Here is a 22,870-nt window from a genome sequence, read left to right as displayed (position 1 = left end):
GTACCACACTATTCTTTGGTGGTGGAAGACCACAAAGTTGTGGCCTTTATTCCCACACCAGGTGATTGGATTGCTGAAACTGCAATGCAGCATTAAAGGGTGCTGCATTCCTGAGTGTGTTGTCCTTCACATGAGTCATTAAACCAAGGTCCCATCTGCCAGTGTTGGTGGTAGCTCAACCAGATGTAAAAGATCCCACAGCACCTATCAAAAGAGTAGGACAAGTTCCCCATTCCTGTTGCCAAAATTTTCTTAAAGTATAAATCCCCCCTTTAGTCTCCCCTGAAAGAAGCTATTAGCCTAGTGGAACTAACCTGGTCAAGAAAGGATAGATAGATTGATTGATTGATTAATTCTGTGGTATTTTGTGCAGTATGTAGCACTGTTCAGCAGAACCATAGCTATGTAACCTAGTGCTCACTGCAATTCCCTTGTCTGGCATCCCCTCAACTCTTCTGTACTGAAAACTGTAGGAATGGCTTGCTTACAAATGTAATATAATGTAACAAGTGACTTGCTACAGTTATAATACCACACATGAAGCACTTCCAGCTTGCAAATATAGTATCAGAATTCAGTTGGGAATGTTGTTACTATCAGCACAATGTGTTGGTGTACAGGAAGTAAGGGATGGATGTGCCCTTTCAGTGTTGGGTGGCATATTCAGCTTTAGGGGTGAGGGATTGCTGTTGCATTTCAATGGAGAATAGTGCATTCTGCTGTAACATTAATAAAGTAGGTATCCAAGATAAGTTCCTGTCATATTCTTTACATACTTTAATATCTTGTCTGACAACATTGTTACTACTAATATAAACGACAAGAAACTATCTTAACTTGCAACATTTACTGTATATACTGTTGATAATCAATATCTTGTTACTGTATTAAAGTCAACAACCTGTAATGTTTACTAGTGCTGCAACTTTGTATTTCTATCATGTACATGATGTGGAGCTTTTCTCCCCGGGCATCCACTGAAAAAGGACTGGCGTCCAGTCGGAATTTCCCGGTAAACAAATGTAAATAAAATAAAATAAATAATAAATTCTGCATGTGCCAGTCCCAAATCTAAACTGTGGAGATTGTTTGTATGGCTTCTTTTTTCTTACTCATAAATCTAGATTTGTAGTTTCTGTATATACTCAAGTAAACATCTTCTCTAGGGATGTGACTCCTGGAGCCTGATATTCAAATAAGAAACAGAGAATTGCATTATGGTTAAATGTGCTAGTGGAAGTTTCATTAAGGCAAGCATACTGATTATCACTGCCAAATCTTCCAGTTACTTTATAGCAGGTGCAGCAATGATAGTCTAATGTCTGCACCATAAAGTCTTTATGCTCTTTAGAGCTATTTCCTATAAAAAATGATGAATACAGTCTTAAAGCAGTGATGCACTTTTTGAGATTACATACCTTGTTTAATTTAGAACTATGATGCAGATATTGTTATTATTAAGGATTATTTTATAAAATAATGTTTTCCTTTTTGATCATCAGTTCTATTGGCAGTGCTGGGGGTAGCTATGGGCACCCCCTGCACCAATTCATATGCCAATATTGTACTTGCTAGTTGGGAAAAGGAAGTTATTTTTATTGAACATGACTGGAAGGAATTTTTAGTATATTATTCACATTTTATTAATGACATGTTTTGTTATGGACTGGGACTGTATAAGCTTTAAAAAATCTTGTATTTTATTTAGAATCAACTACTTGTTTTTTTTACATTTCAAGTTGAATTTTTCATATACTGAGATAGTTTTTTTAGATATGAAACTTGAGTCCAAGTCATTTAATAATATATGCACTTAACATTTATAGAAAGCCTTGTTGGAGAAATAATTTGTTGGTTAAAGATATTATGCACCCAAGATATGTCTTTAACAATATAGTTAAGGGCCAAACTTTTAGGATGTTCAGACTATGTACGGTGGAAGAAACTTTTGAATCTGAGGTTCATGATTTTACTGCCCATTTAGTTTCAAGAGGTTATCGGGTACAGGATGTGCAGCATATCATTCAGGATAGTAAAACATATAGGAGTACTAATGCAGCCCCATGGTTTTCACAAAATGGATCACATAGTAGATCTGCCCCTGTTTTCTTGTACTTGTAATGATAGGTTAAGGCTTTATATGAAGTACAGTAGTGACATTAATGGCATCTGTAATATTATACGTAATAAGTGGAAGATTTTATTGACGGATGATGCCATTAGTAATTTAGTTGGAAATACTCCTAGTTTTACATTTAGACGTAACAAAAAAATTTAAGCAACTTCTTTATACTAACAGTAATCGGCCATTTACTGTTGGCATTGTTTTTGATAGGATTGGTACTTATCCATTGTAAAGCATGTACTTTTATATCTCATACTAATGTTTTTATTCATCAGGTTAATCATAAACAGTATTTTCCTAAGTTATATGCTGATTGCAAACAAGTAATGTTATCTATTTAGCTAGTTGTGTTTCATGTACCTCATTTTATGTAGGTAAAACCAACTCTAAATTGAAAAAAGGATTTTGCAACACCTTTCAGTTATACGTCTAAAACTGAAACATAATGCTTTGTATCAACATATTAGTAACCACAGTGGACATTATTTTTGTTTTATGGTTTTACAAGTAGTTAATATTAATCATAGAGGAGGTGATCTCATTAAGTACACAGACTGTTGTGAAGTACAATGGATTATTGAGTTAGGGGCAGATAGAAGTCCTCACTTAAATGGGGTGGTCCCATTGAAGCCTATTTTAAAGGATCATAGGCCTTTTACTTAGATTTTGATTGGCTGCACCCTTCTTTTAAAATGTTTGCATGTATTGAGGTAGTTTATCTGATGATGGGATTTTTCCTGAAAGTGCTTACCATTTCTTACTACTGTTTTCTGAGCTCTATTAAAGTTTTATTGTTTTAGCCTGATGGTCCAAGTAGCTTTTATATTTTTACAAAAAAATGATGAGATTCACTTTAGCCTGCAGTTATGAGTTTTCTGCAGACTTCAAAAATCATGATGTTTCCTACCACAATCTATTAGATATTTAATGCAATTTGTGACTGACTTTGCATTTTTCCCTGTAGACATCAATGAATGTGAAAATCGTACCACTTGCCCTGATCAAGAGTGCATCAATACTGCTGGATCATTTAAGTGTGTACAGTGTAGACCTGGGTATAGGTTCCAGAATGGAAGGTGTACAGGTAGGTGCTTTGATGTCTTCTCTCTGAAGCTTTTTATTCTGATATGGCAGGCTCTATGTAGGATTGTTCTAGCCATAATTATTAACAAGCATGTTTGAGTCTTACTAAATGAGGTTGGTTTTCATTGTTATGGTATTTCAGGAGCTAATAAAATATTTGCTCGCTCCCAGTGTCAAAGAGCACCATTCTTTTCCTGGGATCACAGCACTATCTGTTAATATTCTTAGATATTATTACCAGCCAGTGTGCTGTCCTAGTCTTACTAATGTACCCACTTGTGCCAATGCTTGGGGGGGGGGGGGGCACTACAAGAAATAATTCTTCTTTCCACAGGATTTGATTTATCCTGTCATATACTAGCTAAGTTTTCATCACAAAGGCTTTTCCCTTCCTTTGGTGTCCCACCCAGCACAGCTAACTCATAAGAAATGTATGACTGCATTATGCTACCTTCATTCTACAAGGCTGGTGGTACATAATAGAGTCATTTCAGGAAATCATCCTAAGAGAGATGTGAACTAAGATTATCAAGATCCTACACTAAAAGCTGCTGCTTAAATACTTGAAAAAAATGGTAAATATATGCACGGAGTTTGCATAGTTACTTATATAAGCTTGTTTGTTAAAGATTTAAATCAGCTGACTGTTGATATTTCAGATCACTACTGTAAGCTGACAGTTCCTTCAGTATCGATTTTTATGTCTGGCCAGCCTAGTAAGGCGACCATTTCTTCATCCAGATAAGAATGTAGATTCCATTCTCTACTATTGAACTTTGTGTTCTGTGCCTTATCCGGAATTTGTTTATACTCTTGATATGGCCAAGTAACTCATTAACCTTTCTCTCCGCAGTCTCATTTACCAATAGTTATGTTTTGCAAGGTTCCCTATTAAGTAAGCAAATGCTTAATATAGTGAATGCTGTTTAACTGACAGCTAAATGTTGAAACGACAAAATCCCGAAGACATGGAACAGCGATTTTTGTTCCCCAGGGAAAAAAATCACTGGTCCGTTTTCGGGACTTTGCCATTTCCTCCACTGTGGTGCGATCTCGGAGTTGGTATATTTAAGTAAGGGGAGTGTGGGGGGTATTTTTTTCTCCTGGTAAAAAAATTGCTGTCTTTGTTCGGAACTTTGTGTTTTCGTTTTTTTTTTTTTTTTTGGGTCGATTATACAGTGTTCGCTATTGCAAGCATTTGCTGTTATAATAAAGACCCGTTTTGTAAACCACATTTCTCTTCAGTCAAGTGACTGGGAGATTGCAGTTCATGCTTCTACCATTCGTACTTTTGCAAGGTACTAAAATGGATACTGAGACTTAAAGCCCATGTCCACCTGGACTTAATTCAGTGGTTAGTATCCGTCCTGCTCTTTTATGAATATCTAGTACCTTTGACTTTTTTAGTCCTTGTACTTTTCCATATCAAATAATACAAGCAATTATACATTGCAATTTTGTCTGACATATGTTAGTTTTTCCTTCATAGAATCAATGTTATATGCTAGACCTTGATGTATTCTATCTGATAGGCTGATACCCTAATTTTGGTATCATAGTGATTTTTTATTTTTAGTTTTGATGTAACTTTACATCTATGTATGGCCCGATTTTGCTGGCCTACATAAAACTAAAAATAACAAAAAATAAAAAATAAGAAATAAAAATAAAAAATATAAAAAATATTAAACAATAAATATATACATAACTAGGTACCAATTTATATATTGAAATAAGACAATTTCATTTATTATAGTAGTTATATCAATGCATGGTTGAAGGGAATTCAGCAGCTACAATAAACATAAGGCTGGTTTAGGTACGCACTATTAAATTAGATGAATAAATAAAATAAAATGAGTGCTGTTTCACTATAATAATTGTTGATACTCTGTTCTAATTTGATGCATTACTAAACAGTTCTGCATAAATTAATTCTGATCTATGATCATGCATTTTGTTCATTGACATAGGATATATATATATACTGAGTTATATTATTTTATATTTTTAGTTGTTTCCACATGATCTAAGATGATGAATATATTAATACGAGTGATACAACAGTTTCTATCAAACCTCATGGTTACTATTATCATTATCAATACCATTCTTATGAAACATGGTTGTTCAGCCCAGTTAACATTTTCATGATTTGTAGCTGTTTTAATAAATTCAAAGATCGACTAATTAATACATCTGATTTTGTTGACCAAGTAAGCAGATATTATTTTCGATCTATGGTGACATATGAATGGATAGAACCTTGTTATTTGCTATATAAATGTTGCATACGATAATGATTTAAAGCACTTGATACAATATGTGACTTATACATTATATATAGATATATTTTTATGTAAATAGTTTTTATGCAAACAGTTTTTATACAAAGAGTTCTTATACAGATAGTTTCTACAGCTGAGGCTTTTATAAACATGTTTTTATCATTATTATTGACTTTAGTCTATTGAATTTACTTCTTTCAGAAGAAAAGAGGTTTGAAAAAGATGTGTTAGTAATACTAATATTAACTTTAGTCTTTTGACTTGATTTGTCTGAGGAAAAAGCATTAAGAAGACATTCTTAGCTTGTTCCTTTAAACAGTGAGAAGACTATAGAACTAACTACACCTTTTTTACTTGATTAATTGATTGATTGACAATTGTCTTTGGTATATAAGTAGAGAGTCTCTTTTGTCTAATTGTAACCTGATGTCAACATTAAACTTTTTTCTACTCTTCATGGTGGTTCCTTGCAGTCTTCTTTCATCAACCTTTGCAAGGTAATGAGTTATGAGACCATGGAGTCAGCACATTTTAGTGAAGGGGAACTGGAATGATAAAAAAGACCCACATAGGAGATACAGAGGGCTTGGTCCTCTGCAAAAAGAGAAGTTAAATCTGTTATGCTTGGCAAATTTGTCACATTTTTGTTTATTTTGTGACAACATTGTGCACTGAGCATGTTATGGCTCACTTCTTCTAGTGCATCCTTTTACTTTATGTTACCTTTGCCTTCAAGTAAACCTAAAAGTTATATATATCCTTTACAGGATACAACCCATATAGCTAAAGCTACTGTAGCAGTGATTAATATGATGAACGTCAAAGCTGATTATTGGAAAGATGACAAATTAAAATAATGTTACTGTCCAACAGACGTAGCATTCTGGAACATTCAGCTTACCAGTTTCAAAAGGCTACATTTTATACATAAATCTGACACTTGCAAGGATTTAAGAGGTGTAGGATCGAACAGCCAGATTTGATGTTTTTAATTTTAGCTCTCCTTTTCTATTTCCTGCCTTACAGCAAGTAAAATACTAAAATAATTTCATTTATTTTAATTTTCTAGCTCTTATTTTAGTTCAGTTGTAAATCTTTTTGGGTCAGCACAATGGAAGAAAAGGTCAGTGCTGTTGTTTACTAACTGGAATGCTTTCTGTATCAAGTGTACAGGTCCACTGTGAATTCATATAGCTTTTCAGTGCTCTCTACAGTTTCCTCCCACATTTCAAACACTGGCAAATAAGTAAATTGACAGTCCTTTAAATTACCTGTAGGTTGCAAGGATTGTGCATGTAAATGTGTATGCATTCTGAAACTGTCAGGTGTCACATGCAGGACTGGTTCTCTGCCTAATGCCATTGCTTTTTGGGATAGACCCGTGGTCTCTTGATACAATGAGGAGGGTAAAGCATCATAAACTAAATGGATGTGAATTAATACCTATGCAAATATACTAGCCAAACTGAATAATACTTGTCTAAAGAGAACTACATGAACAAAAGCTGCCTGAAGTGGGTAAAATGTTACTTATGTTTTATCAACCTCGTGACACAGATGATAAAGATCTGGCTCCTATCCAGATGACATGGGCTACAGTAGTGATCCAGGTGGGTAGAGAGGGTGACTAGGGAAGTTCTGACTGAGTGGCTGATGCAGGCTTGCCCATGCTGTTGGAAGGGAACTCAGCACCATCAACTGAACTGCTGGCCCCCATTAGGGGCTCTGAGATGCAAAAGACAGCATTAAGTGTCATTGAAGTGTTGGCCTAACCAAGCAACAGTGCATGCCTTAGCTGGGATTTGTGCAGGCCAGATAATGTGCACATGCCAGGACCACCAGTTTTTATCAAATTTAACTGTTAAGTGACATTAGGAGACCAGAGTTTAGGATGGAGCAGAAAACATTAGTTGCCTCCTGGATGATGATCACATATGTCTGCTTCTTACCAAAACAGGAACAGATGGTCAGATCATGACAAGGGAAGCCTAATGGTTGTGAGGCAACAGGGATGAAGAAAATGCTACCTTTGCTTCCAAACTGGCTAAACCAGGACCTTCAGATTGACCTTTCTTTGTATATATGCATACACACACATTTATATCCACACATAAGTGCTATTATAATAAAATGACTTATAAATAATTAAAAAAATATTACAACACTAACTAATCTCTTCTTCCTAGACGAAGCCTTTCTGGACAAATAGCTCTTACAGCATTGCATTAGTCAATGTTTCAGTAATCGTAAATATCTGTGGGTTCAAATCCAAGCAGTAGCAATTATTTTGTGGGTGGGTATGGTATAATAGTTAAGATCTTCTCATAAACATATGTACAGGGTTTGATTCTGACCTCAGGTTATTTGCTAGGCTTAAAATGGCCCTTCTGGCAGTTAGCCTAATATTCACTTGTGAACCTCTGAAACGAAATACATATCCTAGCTAATATGGGGGTGACCATGCACTGTACATATCCCCTTCCTAACTAAACTTAGCTAAACCAGTGAAACTTATGTTGCAGTGCCCCCTTCTTCCCAACTGTGCAGTAGCAAACCCACCCAAATCCACTCCCATCACTGTCATGTTACTGTCATCTAGGGTGGAATAACATACTTTGTATCAACATACATTTTCATAAGGATAGAAAGTCTGAAGTAGGGAGCAGATTTTTTTTACATCTTATAAACCTATGTGAGGTTTGTCACTGACATTTTGTGTGGTTTTATGACAGAACTGCAGGAAGGCATGTGTTAAGTTAGGAGTATCTAAGTTGTTTTTTCAGGAAGGAGTGTATGAAGCTAGAAATAACCAAGTTAGTTTTTCCAAAATAAACAGTATGTTAATGCAATCCAGTTTTTTTCATTTTAAGGTTTCTGCACAACTGACAACAGTGTTTAAGAAGTGTAAACCATTTCTAAAATTGAGACAGCAGCATGTTTTAGTGGCTGCCATTGAAGACAATGCCCACAGTATCGCATGTTGTGACTAACTGCACCAGTGGAGGAGTTTCATACAGGATCTGACATCCCACCAGCAGATTGTAGATCATTTTCATGTGAACAAGGAGACTGTAAGAGATGTGGTCCAGCTGTGTCATCAACAAGCAGAATAGAGGGATAATCGGGTATGCCCATTTCATCCTCCTCCTCCTTAACTACCTTATTCTCATTTTATACATGTGATCAGGGTATCATATCAACTGTCACCATTTCTCTCTATTTAATGCCACTCTCCCACCTTCTTTACACTCATACCTGACTGTTGCAGGTTTTCTTTCACACAGTCCATCTACCTGTTTGCTGGACACCTCATTCCTTTGGTTTTCTTTCTGTCTGTCCAAATCTTCTTCACCAGATTGCTTTCTGCTTTGCTGCACATGTGCACGACCTGGTATAATCTGTTCTGTTTGACCTCTTTTGTAATTGGTTTCTGCTATTCTGTCCTCATTTCTTTATCTGTCCCACAGTGTACATCCTACACCCACCTCAGAAACTTCATATCCATCACCCTCTAGCTTCCTCAACTGCTTTGCATTTACTGCCCAGCTTTCTGCCCATACAGTAGTACTGGTTGCACAACTGTTTGTACACCTTACATTTCAGCTTTTTTGACATTCTTCTGTCATATATTACATCTGATACTCTGTGGCACTTGGCTGCAGCACCTCTTATTCTAGCATTGACCTCATCATTCAGACTTTCCTTCTCCCCAACCAACCCTACCAGATAGTTGAAGGTGTGAATCTGTTCCATTATTTCACCTTCTGTATCAATTTTCAGCTTTTCTGAAAGCCACCATTTGCTGCCATTACCAGTGTCTTCCCTGTACTCAGTATCATTCAATGTGCCTTCAGTTTCGCATTCCACTCTCCTATGCTTTGCTTAAGTTCTTGCTTAGTGTGTGTCTATAATGCCACATTGTCTGCATACAGCAACTTTGTTGATCTGTCCCCTCCGACCTGTTTGCTAATGTAGTCCATCACCAGTATAGAAAGCAGTGGGTTCAAAACTGAACCCTGGTGCATACCCATCCCACTGGGAATCCCTCTTTGAGACCAAACACTGTTCACACTTGAGTCATCGGGTCCTTGTACATGGCTTGCACTAATTCTACCAATGCTTCTGGGACTTCAAACCACTGCAAGACTAGCCAAATCAGCTTTCATGGGACCTTATCATATACTTTCTCCAAGTCTAAGAATGCCCAGTTGGACTCTTTCTTCAACATTAGCTTCTTCTCAACTATCTGTATCACTGCAAACATCTTGATCTGAATCCAAACTGCTCATCTGCCATCTTACTTTCTACTGCTCTACGTATTCATTTATCAATCACCGTCTCCAGAACTGTCATGCAATGTGACAAGACTTTGATGCCTTTGTGCTGCCCACAGTTGTGAATGTACCCTTTGTTCTTGTACACTGGCACTAATATGCTTATTCTCCAGTCATCTGGGATACACTTTCTCTCCATATGGCTATGAATACCCTCAGGAGCTATTTCTCCCCCTATCTCATCCAACATCTTTAATGTCTGTTATGTCCTCATCTGAGCTTGCTACTTTCCCTGACTTAATTTTCCTGAGTGTTATTCTTACTTCTATGGTGGGCTTCTCCTCTTCTCTCATCATAGGCTCTGTCTGTGGCAGTATAGTTTCTGTAGGGTTTTTTCTTTCAGAAGCTGCTGGAAGTACTCCTTCCATTTGAGTTTGATGTCCTCTGGACTGGTGAGCAGGTTGTTGCTGGTATCCTTTATGAAGGGTGTCTGACTGTCTTTTTTATCTATCTGTCTTTGCCTTGCAACCTGATATAGTTTCTCTGTTCCATCTATTTACATACTTTCCAGAAGCCAGTAGAGTGCCTCTAATGCCTTGTTCTTTGCTATTGCAACTGCTCTCTCAGCCTCTTTGTTAGCCAACCAGTATTTCTTACTAGCCTGATTTATCTTTTTTGTCTTCCACTTATTCGTGCACTCCTTTTTTTTTTTATAACTTCCTGGACTTCTGCATTTCACCACCAGTTTTCCTTATGTACCTTATTTCCATACCAAGCTCAGCCACATATGTTTTCTGTAGCTCTCACACATGTTGTTTTGAGGTGCTGCCATTCCTCTTCAACTCCACCTATTTCCTCCTGTTCTTGAGATGCAAGAGCCCTGAGTAATTCCTTGAACTGTTGTGTATTTTCTCTCCAACCAAGTTTCAGGTTTTCAGCCTGGTATCTGTTGACCATACAGCTTTCTCTGACCACTGATTGCAGGTGATTGTGAGATTCAGTGGTTTATGCTGTGGGCCTACTGTTCCACTGGGGATGGCTGTACAATCACTGGTTCTATGCATGTGCTCTTTCCTTACTACCTGAGTTGCATGCTGGCCACTCTCTTATGTGATGTTGTGACTGTCTATCTTTTAGAACCACATGTAGAATACTATCAAGGTACAGCATTGCAATTTGCCACCAGTTTCTAACAACAAAACCGTTTTCTCTCCCAACAATTAAACAGTGTATGTTACAAATATAAAAAAATCATTTATTAAGCTCTCTTTTACCGTGCTGTGTAACAAAGCAAGTCACCATTTTTGGTCAGCCATAGGGCTCTTTCTGCTTTATTTTTTGCCTCCTTCCTCTGTAACTAAAGTAAACTGATTAATACATTTTTCTCTCTGACCCCAATTTTTACAGCTATACCTTGTACATTTGTGGCTTGATATCACTCATAGATTCCTGTTTAAAAGTTTTACTTATTTGCCTGACATTTGAACAGGTAACCCTGATAAAAACCTCAAAGTTGTATACTGTTGGTCTGCCTTTCCTGCTAACAGTAAATAAAATTAAAGGGCTGAGTGTAGGTTTTAGGGCCTTACATTCAACTTACTTGTGGTGTGGTTTGGTTCTGCCCACTCCACTCCCCCTCGCTTTGCTCCCCACCCACCCAAGTATCCCCAAATTTATACTTTCACCTCATTGTCTGGTCACTTCCACAGCCCCCTCTAACCGACAAAACTTGTGCTCTCACCCTTTCACTTTCCCACCTTGTCACCAATCTTCCCCTTTTCCCCGCTCTATTTCCACCCCTCAGTACTATTCCTTCCCTCACACTGCTTATCTCTAGCCTCCACCCTTCCTAATATATTTCTTTATATTTTCCCTACAAACTCTTCCCCTCTTTTTTCTATCACACAATGCTATCCTTACTGCTATTTCTCCCACTTCTAATCTCACTAGCCCTAAGCACTTCCTACCACACTGAGCTCCATATCTTCCCCTCTTCCTCCACCTTTCCCTTTCCCAGCCCTCTTCCAACATATAACCCAGCTCCACTGACTATTGCCCCCTCTCTTTTATGTCTCTCCCCCTTTCAATGTCTTAAATTTAAACTCATGGCCTACCCCGCTCTTACTCCTAAGCCCAAACTCAAATATCCCATTCCCCTTACTGACCACCCTCACCTTTTCCATCTTGTATTTGCTGTTCTGGTTTCTGGTGACATCCATCCTAATCCTGGTCCCTCCCCTCTTTCCACTCACCCTCCATTTTCATCTGCTGTCCCCCCAAAAACATCCTGAAATATCTCTAGCCTCAAACATCTCTCTATCTCTACAATGAACATCCAAAACCTAAACAACAAAACGTCTGAACTTCACTCATGATTGGCCCAACACAAATCTCACATCCTGTCCCTATTGGAAACCTGGCTAAAACCTCATATCAATTCCTCTGAATTTCTCCCACCTCAATACAATATCTATAGGTCTGATAGGATACCCAAAAAGGTGGTGGGGTGGCTATCTTGTACTCTGTCTCACTGATGCTAACACCTATAGACATTACCCTGCATAGTTTCTCCCCTGTTGAATTACTGCTCCTAGACTGCCACATCAGTACCTATAGGAAGTTTGCAGTTGCCTTTATCTATATCCCCCTAGGTAAAAACATCCCTATCCTTAAATATATACTCTCCTGATAAACACCTCCATCCCCTATGAAACCATAATTCTTGGAAATGTTAATATAGATTGGAACTCCCTTACTGGTGACTCACCCCTACATTTCATAAACCTGTATGGATTCTCAGAACTGATCACTACCCCTACTCACTACAGTACAAATGCTACTGGTTCAACAACTGACTGGATCTTGACCAACTCTCCAAACAACTACTGTAACCTTTCTACCTTCCCTGACTCTATTAGTGACCATTCTCCCATCTCTATCTTAAGGCACTCTCCTCATCTCTCTAAGCCCCATCTCTACAGGGATTGTAGGAAACTAACTAACTTTTCCCCTGAAACCTTTAACTATAGACTCTCTGCCATCAACTGTTTTTTCCTAAAAACTCTCCCGCTCAATGATGCTGTTACTAAATTCAACCACATTTTCCTTCATGTTCTAAACTCTCTTACCCCAACTCATAAAATCAGAATCAAATCTAATTCCACACCCTGGCTCTCCAAAGCTACTCATGCTTTGATGCATGAAAGAGATGCTCTATGGAAAAAATGGCAAACCACTAAAACTCCCACCTTTCTCCAACGTTATAAGCAGCTCAGAAATTGTGTAAAAAAACTTATTATATTGGATGAATGCTAAAATTTCACTAAATTTCAAAGCTCTCACCCAAATAACCCCACAAAATTCTGGAGTACTATTAACTCCCTGCTCCACATGGGTTCTCCTACCATCCCTATCCCTTTCCCCTACCAGAAATATAGAAATCCTTCTATACCACTACTCTGCACAAAGGTGGCAACTCTGTTGAACCCTCTAACTATAGACCAATTGCTATTCTCTCACTGCTCTCTAAGATCCTTGAAAAATGTATATATACTCAACTACTGTCCTATTTCATTCATGAAAATCTACTCATCCCCTTGCAACATGGTTTCCGCCCTAAACACAGTACCTCAACTACGTTACTATCCTTTACTTAAATGGTTACAGAAGCTAGGGACAACAACCTCCTCATCTCCTGTCTCTTCCTTGAGCTCTCTAAATCCTTCAACACTGTGTCTCATCACTTCTTAACAAACTCTCAGACATAAACCTCTTTCCTTCTACTCTTGGCTGGTTCCAATCCTACCTTATTGGCAGAAAACAAGCTGATAGATGGCAGCAGGCTTCTCACCCTTCCTTCCTGTTCATACAGGAGTACCCCAAGGCGCCATACTTGGACCGCTCCTTTTCAACAATTTTGCCAACAACCTACATTCAGCCTGCAGTCTCTCATCTGTAATACAGTATGCAGATGACTCTACTCTCTTATCTGTGTCCAATACTATCTCTGAACTATGCACACTAACACAGAATTCCTTTATCTCTGTTGAAAAATGGCTCAGAAATAATCAAACTACGACAGAACCCTGCACGTACGGCTACTGCCAAGTCCATACATCTCATCCTGGAAACATCAAAAATCTGGACAAGACCCATGAAAAATAGGTACAAATCTGCACGCTGATTAACATAAAATTTGCATACATCATTATGTAACCCCACCCACTCCAATGAAATTGTGGGATACCAACTTTCAAATGCAAACTGAAGAACAGACAACCAAAATATGACACCAGAGTCCCCCTGCAGCCATTCCACTGTCCCATTACCTGGCTATTTCGCCCCATTTACTATAAACACTAATGTGTGCATACTGCTTTTTGACTACAGTGATTATTTGGATTTTATTTTTACATTTTATAGCACAATACACACACACACATATATATATATATATATATATATATATATATATATATATATATATATATATATATGTATATATGCACAGTCGCATACACACACACACACACACATATATATATATATATATATATATATATATATATATATATATATACACACACACACATATTTACACACACACCTTCATCTTACTAATATAGTAATCAGCAAGTTAAAATTCTCTGATTTATTAAGAAAGCATTATGTTGACTTTCAAACTGAATAAAAGCACAACTTTACAAACATCTCCGGTAACAAGAATGCCAAAATAATTATTGGATAAATGCTTAAGCATTATTTACTTCAGTCATATGTCTTTTACATATTTCCAAAGTGAGCTGTACATAAAACAGACTACATTTTGCGTTACTTATGTAATCATCCAAACAAGGAGATGCTTCCTTATGTGCGTGTCTGTGTGTGTGTGTCTGTGTGAGACAGAGAGACCCAGAAATTTAAGAGAAAAAAAATATGGTTTTGTTTCATAACATGACAGGCTGTGTAAAACAAAATTCATTCTGACATATAAAACAGCAATTGACTTAATTTTTGTAGTGCATGCCACACAAAATGATGCAAGCAAGCTGTCCGATTGTCATCACAGTTTCATATCAGTTTAATGCATGACAAACTTTAAACCATACACTTAAACTGCAATTTATATAATTTAAATGTTTACTGCCAGACTAGCTCATAACTCATTTACATGTGATTTTCTGACTGCTAATTTCAGTTAATTTTCCCCGATTCACTTAATTAGAACTTTCAATCAAGAAAGGCCCCTTAAATGTCTTGTGGCTGGCATGACATTTTTTTGTTATTAAAATGTGCAGCCTGTGACGAGTGAAGCTTTTTTTTCTGTAATGAATTGCTGTATACTGTATCACTACAAAACAGAAAACTAACCATATGGAATTATCCCTCCATGTCTTTCAAAAAAATAAACTACTGAGCAATTGCTGTTTTATATGCAAGTGTTCTGCAAGTTCTGTGAAAAAAAGTAAAACAAACAAAAGGACTTATTTAATCTAGCTAGTATTGATTTCAACAGCATTTCATCTTATTAAACTACTGAATGTCTCAACAGGATCTGTAAAGATGTAATTTTTAAGCTCACAAAATACTGCTGTGACACTAATTACATAAAACCTATTAGAACAAAATGTTTCAGAATAAATAAAAGTTTCCTACGTCTTGAGGACTTCCTGCTCGTTCGCAAAGTGCATTCCCGGTTCCCAGATCATTCGCAGCCGAACAGAAGATAACCGTTATAACCGAGAGCATTTGAACATCTTGCAGCCGAACAGTAGATAACCAAGATCATTTGAACAGCCAGCCGGAAATGCGTGCACATGAGCATTTGAGCTCAATTCCAACAAGCTGGTAGCCCCAACGGAACAGACTTCATCGCGCATGTGATGACATTAGCTCAAAAAGCAAAAGAAATAAAAACATACTGGGAAACAATTGGAAATGAAGGGGTGCCCATCATTTGGACCCCAAAGCTCGGTAAAAATCTAGTAATTTGGTGTGGTTGGGAGGTATGGCCAGGTCCCAAAAACATCAATACATGAGAAACAAATGAGACCAGCAAGTCAGGCAGCAATCCAATTCTCTTATTCATTTGCAAAAGCACATAACAGAGTGAAAAAAAACAGACCGGTTTCGGCTATGGCATTACTTAGCCCTCCTCAGTGTAATTAAAATCAAAAGCAAACACTCCTTATATATGACTCAAACAAAACATGTGACCATTCAAAATTGTTCATTCAACCCAGGTGTGAATAAGCCTCCTAATTTAATTATTCACTTTTTTCTTTTTTGTTTAGAATATCGTGTCAACCAGTTTTGTTGTTCCTTGGTCCACTAATTTTATCAATTATTGTAAAACTAAAGGATGCTTTAGTATGTATTAAACAGTATTTACTGTGACTTACTATCATAATTTTTTTGTTTATAAAGTAAAAGGCTGTCCCGTGTCATATTATCAGCATTATTCTGGGCTTGTAGGACTTCACCCATTTTATACTCTCTGTCCCTAAATCTGGACCTCAATTCATCCCTGTAGTATTTCTGCTTCCCTGGCTCAGAACAAATCCGTTTTACCCTCATAAACTGTGATTTAGGAATGTTCCTACAAATATGGGGAGGATGGTAGCTCGTGGAATGGAGAAGAGAGTTGTATTTGGGGAATTTACGATACACTTAAGTGACTAGAGTATTGTCAGGAGCCCTTGTTACCAACACATCCAAAAATGTGATTTTGTCCCTATGGTGTCTTAATGTGAAGTGAATTCCTCATTTGTTTTCATTCAAATAACTCACACATTCTTGGAGGTATTCAACATCTGATCTCCAGACCAACCAGCAATCATCCAGATATCTTTTTCAGATGTCCATCTCCCTCCATGAACAGGTTATGGGAGTCATCATAAATAAGCTGTTCTTTGATATATGCCATAAACAAATCGGCATAAGTACAGCCTGGATTTGTATAACCAAAATTCAAGAGCATCTATACCAGCCCAATGGGGGATGGTAGTATAGAGGGCTGTCACATCCAATGTACATAATAACCAATCGGGTTCCAATTGGGTTTCTGAGATCACTTGAAGAAACTCAGTAGTATCCCTGAGCCTAGCACGTACCCATTTCAATAATGGTTTAAGATATTTTGTGAGGAACTGTGATAGGGGTTCAGCTAATGAGCCCATCCCAGAGACAATATGTCTCCCTGGTGGATTAGTAGGGTCTTTATGGCTCTTAGGCAAAAAGTATATATATTGTCTACTGGGATCAGAAATGGTCAAATGTTGCTTTGTAGTTTTAGTAATAATACCTTCTTCCATGGCTAAATCAAGAAACTCATCAATCTGTTTTTTGAAATGAGTAGTGGGGTCAATATGCATGTGTGTAACCAGGCGTCCAAAAGTTGTCTCAAAGCCTCTTCGTCATATCGTGTCCAGTCTTGGACTACCACAGCCCCACCCTTGTCTGCACCTAAGATGACCAGTTTGTGATTATTAACTAACCTGGAGATACACTTCATTTCTGTCTTAGATATATTGTTTGGCTTGGGTGTAAAGTCCCTGGAAAGGAAATGTAAATCTTTAAGAATCAAATTCTGAAACATAAGCAGATTGTGGTTCATAGATGGAATAAATACCGACTTGTGGTATCTAAAATCATGCAAGGTCTCCGATTCTGTGTCCTGAAAAAATATTTTAAGATTAAGGTTTCTGCAAAATGCTAATAAATCATTCACAAAAGTATCCTTAGGGACAAAGAATCCTGGTATAAAGGGACAACCCTTTATTTAGTATACCAATTTCGACAGGAGAGACATTATGAGATGAAATGTTAAAAACATTATTTATTTCTTTGCAAGCATTTGTATCAGATCTTCCATATTGGTTACTACTCTGATGTTTCCTGCCCCCCCTCCTGGGTCTAAACCCAAAGGGCCATTGGAGTTCCTCTTTCTTTTGTGGTCTTGAGCCAGTGGTACCTACAACTTCCCCCTCTAGCCCAGAGGATTCTTCACCTGAAGTGTCCATACTGGACATAGATCCTTTTTTTAATATGGAGCTCGGCCGCTTCATCTTTGGTGGGTTCTTCCTAGTTGGAACAAAATGAACATGCTTGTCCCTGCCCATATTAAAGGGGTCCCCCCTATCATAGTTGGATTGATCCCTCATAAATTTCCTCTTCTTTCTATCCTTAAGCTGCTCTTCCAAAATAGTAAGCTTGTGACTGAGTTTCTTTAAGCAGGACTTATAGATGGGCAATTCCTCATATTTTTAATGTCATCACATAATGTGGTGATGATCTCTATTTCACTGTCAATAGTTCTTCTATGGTGTTCAGCCAGAATCTCCACAAACCTGAGGGAGGCTTGTTGTTGGGCTACACCCCATGCTTAAAGAAGAATCTCATCAGGACTACTAACCAATGGTTGTAGGCATACACACAAGCCTCTAGGTGTGATCCCCTTGGTCAAATATGCCCAAAATAACCTATGATGCCAAACATTGTTTCGAAGCAGCCGCGTGTGCTTTGTGAGTTCATTAAAAGTCTTCATCTTTGGTTACTATATTGGTGCTGATCATTACTCCATTCTGATCACCCAAACCAAAAATGGCCAGATCATCCCAGTCCAAGGCTAGCCCCCATAACAGGTTAGAAATATCCATCATGTGGCACACTAGGATACACTTTGTGAATTCAAAACATATACTGTATTTATGCCAAGGTTTATAATACCCATACAGTTCAAAATAGGGCACCCCTTTGTCAGTTTCAAAATCTCCAGATCCAAACTGGACAGCAAAACAGATTCAACTCATTCCTTATTCACAACTGAACAATAACAGCCCCTGTTTGTTCAAAGATAGATCAACAGTGCTGCGTCCAGGTGTTGAATCCCACATGTTCAGAGTGCCAGGTGATCTGATATCATATCAGGACAATGTCAGCCCCTATAAACATAGTGCTGAGTCCAGAGCATATAGTTAAAAAATGTAATTCACCACCCCGGTTTGTGGTTACTTATGGTAGGAATAGAGGAATAGAGGTGCTTTGATGGAATAAGTGCAACATCACTGGAATATATTGTTAGCTGATGCTTGGCTAGGTGAAATGCTAGATGATAGATGCCATTTCTCCTTCAAGAAAGGGAGGAATTTGGGCTATCTTTAACCACTATAAAAAGGGTTACCTTAGGGATACTCCACAAGCACAAAAGACTCTCTTAGGGGGACCCTAAATTGGGTGTCATCCCTGTGGACTTTGTATCCATTGTCCCAAAATTCTTAAAACTAGGACTTTTAGTAGCAAAAATACATCTTGGGTCTTTGATATTCCTTTTTTTGCCAACTGTAATACCGACTGGGTTATTTATCTAGTCAGTTGTCAGTGTTCTGCCTTTTATGTAGGACAGACCTCTAGACCACTAAAAATCAGGATATCAGAACATCTTAGTGATGTTAAAAACCATAAAATCACCAATGCCCTATACAAATGCTGTTTAATACATACTAAAGCATCCTTTAGTTTTACAATAATTGATAAAATTAGTGGACCAAGGAACAACAAAACTGGTTGGCACGACATTCTAAACAAAAAAGAAAAAAGTGGATAATTAAATTAGGAGGCTTATTCACACCTGGATTGAATGAATGGTCACATGTTTTGTTTGAGTCATATATAAGGAATGTTTGCTTTTGATTTTAATTACACTGAGGAAGGCTAAGTAATTCCATAGCCGAAACCGGTCTGTTGTTTTCACTCCGTTATGTGCTTTTGCACTTGACTAATAGACTTGGACTGCTGCCTGAGTTGCTGGTCTCGTTCATTTCTCAGAAATAATCAACTAATCCTTAACCCTAAGAAAACTCAACTACTTCTCTTCCTATCTCAGACACTCTCTCACCTTAAATCCAACTTTTCTCGTTCCTCCCTAGATGGCACCACTATCTCCCATGTCTCACACATCAAACTCCTTGGGGTAATAATTGATGACCAACTAAAATTTGACTTGCACATACAACAGGCCATCAAAAAAAAAAAACACAGCAAAAACTTGGACTACTTTAAAGGTTCATAGGTGTGTACTAGTCTAGCCTTTACAAGCCTAGCCCATAGGATTACCCTGGCATCATGCCACAACCTTAGTTCCCTGTGCCTCTGTCAAGTAGAGCCACTGGAGTGATCCCCAGGGTGAATTTTATATTTCCCATCCACTCATCAAGAGTTCTTTTGAAGAGGGCCAGTGAGGCACTCTGCTTGACATGTATGGGAGGTCTATTCCATAGCATGGGCAGTCTCTGGGTTATGAACCTGTCCCTCCAGCTTGTTCTGTTGATTATGGTAATAAGGTTGAGGTCTCTGGAGCATGTAGTGTGGAGGGATTGGGATTTCTTTAGATGTAGCATTTCTAACAGAGCTGGGTCAGACATGGCTTTGTAAGTCAAGCAGAGATCACCTCTAAGTAGGTGAAGAAAGAAACTGCAAGGAACCACATGTAAAAAAAAAAAAAAAAATAGAGGAGCGCTTGCTTTTAGCACACACACGGCTTCATCAGGTACGCATTAACAAAAGGGACTCTTCTCTGTTTATATACCAAATCAAAACATCAATTAATCAGCAATAATCATAATATAATGATGTAAAATCATTTCACATTTTTTAATGACAAACAGAGAAAGTCTTCTAACTAGTTTTGTCTCTTCTTCAGAATCAGACAATAAGTCAAATGTATGATCAATATTTTTTATTTCTTTTTCATTTTTTCTTTTCAAAAATGGTCAATAATCAATATACATATAATATATATATCATACATATATCACTCAGACCTTATATTTATAAATTTATATATATAAAAAAATATTTATACTATTTATATATATATAATATATATATACATATCTTAATCAAATATTTCAAAATTATTTAAATATTTATATATATATAAAATATATAATAAATAAATTTCACAAATTTCAATTGTTATTTAAATACTACTATATCTTAACTTAGTAGCTTCAGAATTATATAAATAATCGACCCTTTAACCTGTTGAATGATGACTTTTGTCCTTTATTAAAATCCCACAAATCAGTGCCCCAGTCCAATAAGTTGTGAACAACCCTGTTTCATAATTAATGTAATTAATAATAATAGCATGGAGCTATATTATTGCTATTCCTTTAATAATAATAATATCAAAAAAAACATGTTAATAAAAAAAATAAAAAAAATGTAATAATAATATATAATATATATATCAATGCCTCAATGAGCAAATTGCAATTTTGAAAAATGAATCGATCAAAAATTATATGTAATATTTATATTACAACAAGAAATAACACAACATCAACAGATATTTTATTTTAAAGTATTTCTCTCATTTTTTTGTATTTTATCTAATTTGGTAGTGTGTATCTCAACCAACATCATGTTCATTAGAACTGGCTGGGGGGTTAGACAAAATTAATATTGAAACAATAATAAATAATAAATAATATTGCCTATTATAGTATATATGAATAGTTATATATATATTTATATATTATTATTTTTATTATATTTTTTTTTTATTTTACTAACATAATCATATCTATAATAGTATATTAATTATTATTAAAAAAGTAAAAATCAATTAAAGTACAAAAGGTACACCGATTGCCTAAATGGTTAAATATATCATAGACAAGACTAATATATAAAATATAATACATAAACCAGCATATATCGAATAATGATACAACATGCAGATGATATATGAATATGTGTAGTAAATAAATAAGAGGAAAGAAAAAGAATAAGTGGCATAAAGACAGGAGAGAGATGAGGGGCTGAATGGGGGCGAGATACTGACCACTGAATTAAGTCCAGGTGGAATGGGTCTTATTTCAAGTCCAAGTTTAAGTCTCAGAATCCATCTTTCATTCAACATGGTGTTGTCTACTCATGATTATGGCTTTATTGTTTGCAAGACAGCTATGATACTATTAGCTAATAACATTGTATATGAAAATTTTAATATCATTTGTTTGATTTATTTTTTTTATAGTATATATGCTTATGGTCATGAGCCACTAGGTTAGCCTGCATGCATGATGTCATCCCTATATAAGTAGTTGTCGCATTAATTAAGCTGTATAATAGGTAAATGACATTAATTAAGTCCATAATGTGTTGGATAAAAAAAATGTTTGTCTATTAATACTATTATAATAAAATCTTGGATCTTATTGATATATTTACTTACATTTAATAAAAATATAAACTATACCTCTAAAAAAAATCCATTAAAAACGTTCTCATAAACAGTTTAAATAATTTAATTATTATGACCTACTAGAATATATCATAATTATCCATAGTATGAATATAGTATGCTTACATGGCTTAAACCTAAAATTTACTAAATGCTAATAAAAAAACTATGCTGCCATATAATAATATATACATCTTTATAACATAAATTCAGCAAAAAAATCTTATCGTGGTATGTCCAACATTTGGTGATGCGACCCTTCACTGCTCAGCATTTGCTTTGACCCGACTTCTGAGTAGTAAACTTGGTTTGGGTGTGTAGTAAAAAGCTTGTAGGCTGAGAAGTGATAGCTGTATAGAAATCTAAAGATGTTTTAAGAACTAACAAACCTCTGTTGATAATTTCCAAGTTTAAAAAAATTCTATCTGATAAATTCTGTTTAAAAATTTCTCTACCAAAAACATAAAAACCAAATTTCATCACATAATTTTAAAGAAAAAGCATAAAATGCTACAATGAATTGATAAAATAAAATATATAAATACATTGCCTATAATAAATTATTATATAGGTTGAATGTATATTAAGTTGTGCACTTATTTGGTCTTTAAATATAATTTAAAATATAAATTTTAGCGTTGAAAATATAGTAAAGACAATTAAGTGGCAAATAAAAATAAAGTGGCGATAAAAACAAAAATACAAAAATAATATAAATCTCCGTCTCTCCGAACTATAATATAGAATCTGCTATATAGAAACCAGTTAATATAAAGACTCGCTAACAAAAGCCAAACAAATAAAAACTCCAACAAAAACCCAGCACTAACTCAACTAAAATACCGAGCAT

The 22,870-nt window shown here is 36.3% G+C and overlaps 1 protein-coding gene across 1 annotated transcript in view; it reads left to right on the top strand.

Annotated features, from left to right (window-relative positions):
* Nucleotides 1-22,870, top strand: part of LOC122793921 (latent-transforming growth factor beta-binding protein 4-like) — a 2,484,519-nt gene that overhangs the window by 1,215,906 nt on the left and 1,245,743 nt on the right. Inside the window, exon 15 of the mRNA XM_044062009.1 lies at nucleotides 3,090-3,209. Within this exon, the coding sequence (XP_043917944.1) occupies nucleotides 3,090-3,209 (120 nt within the window). The remainder of the gene's footprint in view (nucleotides 1-3,089; nucleotides 3,210-22,870) is intronic.

The sequence above is a fragment of the Protopterus annectens genome, chromosome 1.part0 (assembly GCF_019279795.1).
Source record: "Protopterus annectens isolate FY-2018-M chromosome 1.part0, PAN1.0, whole genome shotgun sequence".
Classification (NCBI taxonomy): domain Eukaryota; kingdom Metazoa; phylum Chordata; order Ceratodontiformes; family Protopteridae; genus Protopterus; species Protopterus annectens.
The sequence above is the reverse complement of the archived record's forward strand: the minus strand, read 5'-3'. Positions and strand labels throughout refer to the sequence as shown.